Raw genomic sequence first — 6636 nt, 5'->3', positions numbered from 1 at the left:
CTGCTGATAGTGGCAGTCAAAATAGTAAATAGCATCAGCCATTGTCTTTTATCTGAAAAGCTTTTGACAGTACTGTGCAAACAAACATCAGTGTAAAATCAGATGTAAGTGTGGCCTACTGAGATTTCTTTCTTTCTTTTTTTTTTTTTTAAACAGTCCGCTTTAGGAATAGCGCTTAAATAAGTGTTGAGTGATGGAAAGTGTACCTGTGAGCTTAGGCTAGGAAATGAAGGTTTCAGAGCCAACAAGAGCTAAGCTTTTGCAGGAAGGGCAATTACCCAACCTGAAAGATGATCTTATTGCTAACAGTAAAACTTTCTGGTCCAGTGAAAGTGATATAGCATGTTGGGCAACACGGGCCTGAGCTTTTAATGATCTCCATTAACAGAAGGACTCCCAGCCTGCGATACTTCCTACAGCAATTGCTGAAGGTCAGCACTTTCAAGAGCAAAAAGTGTTCCTAGCTGTCAGACCTTCAGAAACTAACTTGCCTGTGAGGGTGCCTGTATGCTCGCTTAGGTGTGCAAATCTGTTACCGTCAGGTGTTAGAAATATCGTAGCATCAAATGTTAAGTTGAGCTTAAATGACAAAAGTATTTCTCTACTCGATCTCCTCTTTCCTCTGCCAGATGTGCTTCTGAGACGTTTATGCCCAAGCGACTTGCTGTGTTGCGGTGGGTTGGGATTGCACGTGTCAGTGGAGTTAGAGATATTGTAACAGTCTAGGAGCGGGTAAAGTTGGGGAACGTGACAAGAACCAGCTATTCTTTAGCCCTTTATGAAGCTGCAACCTCAAGCAATGCGTTTCCCCTCACCCCACTTAACCCCACAGCTAAACCATGGAGTCTAGTTTCTGTTGAGGACCTTAGTGTGCAGATACACACTGTTGGGAGGACAGCACCACCGCAAAGCTTCACTTGTTTCCACCCAACGCAGGTAATTATCAGACACTGAGTGATGGCCAGGCATGAAAAGGACCATCGGGGGATTTACAGTAAGAAAGATGGTCTTTTGTGCTGAAAAAGCCCAGAGCACCCTCAATGTAGGATCGGTAATTAGGTAGTAGCTCCTGTTGGAAGAATACGGGAACAAGCGCTGGTTGGATGGACACCAGCGTGTATGCTCATGTAGCTGAACATCACATTTCTGTCTCCAGAAAACTACTGATCCATACCTAGAAATATGACTGCAAGTGGGAGAGGCACCTGTGTGAGTGGCCATTTGAAATGAGCATTTGCTTTGTGCACAAATTCCTGGACACTTACCCTCCTCCCCCAGCCACCTAGGCTAAAAAATTGGTGTTTAGATTGCGTCCTTCAAGCCTGACCTCACATCTGCCATTGGGAAGTGCAGGGTCAGGCTCTTTACATCTGCTAAGCAGGAAAACAAGGCTGGTTTCCAACAGGATATTGCATTTCTATGAAATTCTTGTACCTAAATCCAGGACAAAACCTTGGAAACTTTCACCCAAATCTCTTAAAAACACTTTAAAGGTTAACCTGTAGGTTCACAGGACTTTCCGTCTTCATGAAGTCTATAGCCAGCGGCGCAGGAACACACAACTTTCTGTGGCGGGTCATGCCTGCAGAAGTGCTTGCAGCCTCCATTTTTAATAGCACAAGTGAAGTCTGAAAGAAATTAAAACAAAACTGTGAAAGCTCTTCTGAAATAAAACTGTTTTTTATTTGTTCAGACTTGGGACTTTGGACTCAGCCTACGACCCACTCCGGTTGTTCCAGGCTATGGAAAAGGGGTGGTAGTTTGCAAGGAGAGTGTCCTCCTTCCAAATCTCGTGATGAAGGAGCACCAGGCACCCCTTCGAGAAGGCAGGTTGAGGAAAGGGCCAGTGGGCCCTATGAGAGGTCCTGCCGAGCCCTGGCACAGCCTCCTGCCTCCAACAACTGCATGCTGTCTGAAATTTGGCAGCCTGACCCTAAAGGACTCCTGCAAATATTTGGTTACGAGCCACGTGATTTCCCCACCGTCGTGCTGCCCTCCTCCCCCCCGCGCTTACGGCAATCCAGCCCCGGCGCAGATGCTCAGCGGAGAACGCTGTGTGTCAAACGGGAGTAAACCCTGAACCCAAGCAGGGCTTTGTCTCGGGATTATCACTGGGTTCCGAATTTAAAACCTCAAGCAAAGCCATATGTTCTTCCTGACACAGCAATAAATCAGCGGCCTGGTGCAGAAGACCCGTTTCGGTAGGACGTTTGATGAAACGGGTCCAACCTGAGGCACGGCGAGATTCCCTATGACTTGTGTGTGTCTTCTCCCACCCCTCTGTGGTGGGAACACCGTCTCCTGGAGGTGGGAAACCACTAATCCGCAGATGCCCTTTTAATTCTCGGTGAATTTTCAAATAACTTCACAGCAGATTAACTCCACTCCTACTTCCTCAAGGACACCTCCCTTCCTGTAGCCATTTTAATGCCATCATTTACTATTTTTACAGAGCTCCTTTTCACGCCTCACTTCTAGTGCTATTTTTGGTCCTGTCTCACTTCCACGAGAAATCTGCAGTGAGACTATTTAAATTTGATGCAGCTTTGAAATGCTCTTTTTAGCGTACGCTCCTCTCTTGCCAGAGCAGAAGCACAACTAGAAAGAGAATCTTTTATTAGTGCAGTGAGTCTAGCACATTATGCGAGTCGCACAGCCCCTGATTATATTATAAATATAAAAGCTGAAGATCCCTCTTGCTTAAATTATCAGCTGTTTGGTTTTCATAAACTCCTCAACCCATCAGGAAAATATTTGCCTTTTGTTTGCCTTCAGAATCAAGGTTGTTGGTGATAATTATAATTATGAATTTCGCGGAGTGCCACTCAGAGGAGGTTGTGATAATCCTGTCCTGCTCAGCACCTGCTGCCCAGGCTGGCGTCAGAAATGGGGAGGAGTGAGAGCATGGGGGGCCCACTGGGGTCGGTGGAAAACCGTCGCTTTCAGCGGGTGAGCACATCGTCCTTGATTGATGAGCAGCCCCGGAAAAGCTTGTGCTGGGGAGATAAAGGAAGGTCTCTGTGTCAACATTTGCGCTGGCAGCCGCAGCGTGCTGAACAAAAGACCTTGAGCCTGAGTCTTTGCTGAACCCTGCGTAAGAGCAGGCACCTCGGTGCTCAGTGGAGATGGAGCTGGAGCTCCGCCAAGGACAGGAGAGGATGGAGACGTCCGCTCCAGTATCCCCAAGCATGTCCCCCTATAATCCCGCTGCTGGTGGTCTGAATTCGCACATTCACACAGTGCCTTACAGCAAGGCAAAGCGTGTACGAAACAGCCCTGGGGCAGGATGAAGCTCTATGGCCACTCTGGTCTGATGGGATTTCAAGTAGGACAGAACAACTGCAGGTCAAGCCACCGGTACGTACCTATCTCACAGTTCCTGCCTTCGTACCCAGCCGGGCACCAGCACACATAGGAACTTACTGCGTCCTTGCAAACGGCTCCATTTTTGCATGGGTTGGGGTCGCACTGATCTCCATCTTGGAGAGAAGACAAGAGAATTAGCAAATATGAGCATCCACCGCAGCTGGTGCCGACCAAGCGCCGGAGCCTCGCTCTGTGCAAGCCTCCTGTTAAAGACGAGCGAGAGACTGCCCACCTTCCTGCTTTGTAATGGAAAATAAGTCAGACCCTGGCACCCAAGGCTTTTACCCAGGGTCCTAATTATATACCCTGTCCCGCGTGGGTTAATTCTGCTTGTTTCAGCAGAGCTCCTCCTCATGCAGCATCTCAACAGGACCTCATGTCTTGGCTAAGTTAGACAGACAAAGTTAGAAGGCCTGCTTCCTCAAGAGTGGTTAGGATTTCCTAATCTGAATTATTTTAACACTACTGTCTTAATTCTCTGAAGGTTTGGGCCTGTCCACTTGGGTTTGGAGACCTCGCTGTGTATTAGGATTGAGCGCCTCGGTCATTGCTCTTTCTTTCTAAGTCTTGTACGACTATTAACTAGTCTAGATTTTTTTCTTTCCATGTCAGGGCTTTTACTTTCACAGTTGCCTACGGCTGAGAAGCTGAGGCTTTAATAAAAATATTGCAAAATGAGTGTTCTAACACTTTGGAAGAGTAAGTCAGTGACATTAAATTTGTGTGCTTTGAAATGGTTATGCAAAGGCCAGGAGGAGGGGGAACGTCTTGATGCGTTTGTGTCCTGCCTGTAAGCGTGGCTGTTAACGGTGCTTTCAGGAACGGGCCGGAATGCAAAAGGCAGGTCTGCAAACAGCGACAAAATGGTTTTGCCTTGTCTAAGACGTGGTGTCGGGGTTTGCACCCAGGGTCTGGATCGCAGCTGCTATTGCTGCCTGCTGAGGGCGATCGGGGCTTGGTGCTACTTGGGTGCAGCGCAAGGGGTGAGCTCCCGGGGGCTGCACATCTTGGGAGCAGCAGCCTGTAAGCTGAACAGTAAACCAGGCGCTTTGGGTGATCGGGGAATATGTGGCACTCACGATTTTTTGAAAGGCTAATTCATTACAGTGGCAGGGAAACAAATGCGGCGTTGAGATTCATCTGTTGGTTTTTGAGAGGACGGTCCGATGATGCAAATGTAACTTTTTTAATTTATAGTCTGGACTGAATAATCTGAATTATTTAAGGCTTTTTAGTGAGATGTTCTGGGCACTTTGCCAACCAACAAAGCAGTTCGTTTAGTGAAATGTCCTTAAAATTAGTTTCAGATGTTTCAGTGGGCATTGAAACCTTTTTGGTAAGGGACCAAAAGGTGGAAAGATGGTGAAAAGAAAATGGTGAAGAAGAAGCAAGGGTTTGGGAGCACTGGTGTGAATTGCAAACAGCTATTTGCTATGGTCATGCTGAGCCTCCACTTTAATATGGCATTTCCAGGGATTCACGTTGTGCTTGCATGAGGCTGTGCCTTATCTGAAGATCTCTGCTTGAGAACAGAGCATTTGCTGTTTGCTGAAGGGATGTTAATTATTGCCGCCGTGTTTTACTCTGTAACACCTCTGAAACTGGAAGTCCAGAGCGTGACCTGGGCTCAGCGGATCCAGTGGTCTTTGTGAACTGGTTTTGTTCTGTGAGGTTTTTGAAGTTTATTCAAAAAAACCTGTTTGAACAAAGAATTTATTTTTTCGATGGTAATAAAAATAGTAATTTTTTTGCAATTTAAATACAAACGGGACAGGCCCAGGATTGTTTGTGGCTGCAGGATTTAGGGTGCATGACTCTGACTAGCTCTGTCATTCCAGCATTCAGAAACTGTTATACATTTATTTCAATAAACATCTGCTACTTATGCATTGAGAGATGAATATTATGCACTTGAACATGAAGAAAGCAGCTCTTACCAATGTATGTTTTCCAAAACTCCATCTGCAAAGGAGAAAAAAAAAAAAAAAAGACATTTCCTTTGATTTCTAATTTCTGGGCACTGCCTGACTGAAGTAGTAAAGGGATGACTCCAAAGCTAAAGCAAAAGGCTTGCAGGAAAACAACCACCTCCGTAATACCAGCGGTGACCAACAAACCTTTAAAGCAGTTCCCCAGCCCAACTGAGCGATCAGCAATGAGGATAAAACACCATAGATGCTGCACTTGGCCCCGGCAGGTTTTCCCCTCGCTGCCCGCTCTGTGCCCCACCTGAAAAGCTGGTGAAGGTGCAGGCTGGGGGGAACGAGGTGTTGCCGTTTTGCAGCAGCAATACTCACTGTTTTCTCTGTGTTTTCAAACACTTCTCGGGCTTCCTCAAAGCTGCATTTTTCTTCTATGCATTCTCTCTCGAGGTTCCCAGGAATAACCTCTTCCAGTCGGTTTGAATTGGCTCGCTTTTGCCTGCGCAGAACCGAGCTTGCCTCTTTGTTCTCGATGAAGACTGCAGTGTGAAAAGAAACGGGGGCTAGAGGGGAGCACGCGCTGTCGTGTGGTGCAGCTGGGATGGGCTCTGCTCCCCCCAAAAGCAAGCCTTTTTCATGTGTTCACCCCCCCATTGCCCCATGACCACAGACATTTCAGGAGTGTTATCATCTGCTTGAGGTTTCTTTGGTGTCTAACTTAAGTGCAAACCAGAGGATCAAATCTGGAGAACCAAGGGTCAAAGTAGTCGACAGACAGAAATGACTGATGGTGAGAAGGTGATTAGGAGCGCTGAAGTTCGATGCTTAAAATACCCTAAAGCAGACGGTGTGCGTATCTCCTATCTTAGATGCACAGAGCGGAGTAAGCTATTTGACATGCTGCTGCTCGGTGAGGTCTCGTCTGGACACAGAAATTGTCCTGCTTTAACTGTCTCTGCCTGTTTGGCTGTGAAAGGCGCTGGGGCCCTTGGAAGCCATTGGCCATTTGCTCCTCACCCTTACCCATGCGGCTGGGTACCACCGTTTCCTGCTGGCAGGAGGGGTGACATGAACCCTCCTCAGCCCCTGGGCCAGGTCATGTCAACGAGGTGGTGTTCATCCACCTTCAACTTGCTGGCCAAGCTCCTGGGCAGAAACCACCGGCAGAGAGCTGCTGGCACGGCAGGAACCCCCGGTCTAGGCGGGAAGTCTGCAGTGGCCACCAGGCGTCCCGTGGTGGCTGCCTGATGAAGGGCACAAGGACATGCAGTCCTGTCATGCTGCTACCATGAATGTTCTCCTGGCAGGGCCACGTGTCCCATTGGCAGCGTCAGCAGCAGCAAACTCC

The 6636-nt window shown here is 47.8% G+C and overlaps 1 protein-coding gene across 1 annotated transcript in view; it reads right to left on the bottom strand.

Moving 5' to 3' along the window:
* Nucleotides 1–6636, bottom strand: part of LOC104625891 (coagulation factor IX-like) — a gene marked incomplete at its 3' end in the record, with an annotated part of 9685 nt that overhangs the window by 818 nt on the left and 2231 nt on the right. Inside the window, exons 2-5 of the mRNA XM_010293655.1 lie at nucleotides 5664–5827; nucleotides 5304–5328; nucleotides 3366–3479; nucleotides 1500–1628 (exon numbers count right to left, since the gene is read on the bottom strand). Coding sequence (XP_010291957.1) covers nucleotides 1500–1628; nucleotides 3366–3479; nucleotides 5304–5328; nucleotides 5664–5827 — 432 coding nt within the window. The remainder of the gene's footprint in view (nucleotides 1–1499; nucleotides 1629–3365; nucleotides 3480–5303; nucleotides 5329–5663; nucleotides 5828–6636) is intronic.

This window comes from Phaethon lepturus, unplaced genomic scaffold (assembly GCF_000687285.1).
Source record: "Phaethon lepturus isolate BGI_N335 unplaced genomic scaffold, ASM68728v1 scaffold36018, whole genome shotgun sequence".
Classification (NCBI taxonomy): Eukaryota; Metazoa; Chordata; class Aves; order Phaethontiformes; family Phaethontidae; genus Phaethon; species Phaethon lepturus.
This window is presented reverse-complemented; position numbering and strand designations above follow the sequence as displayed.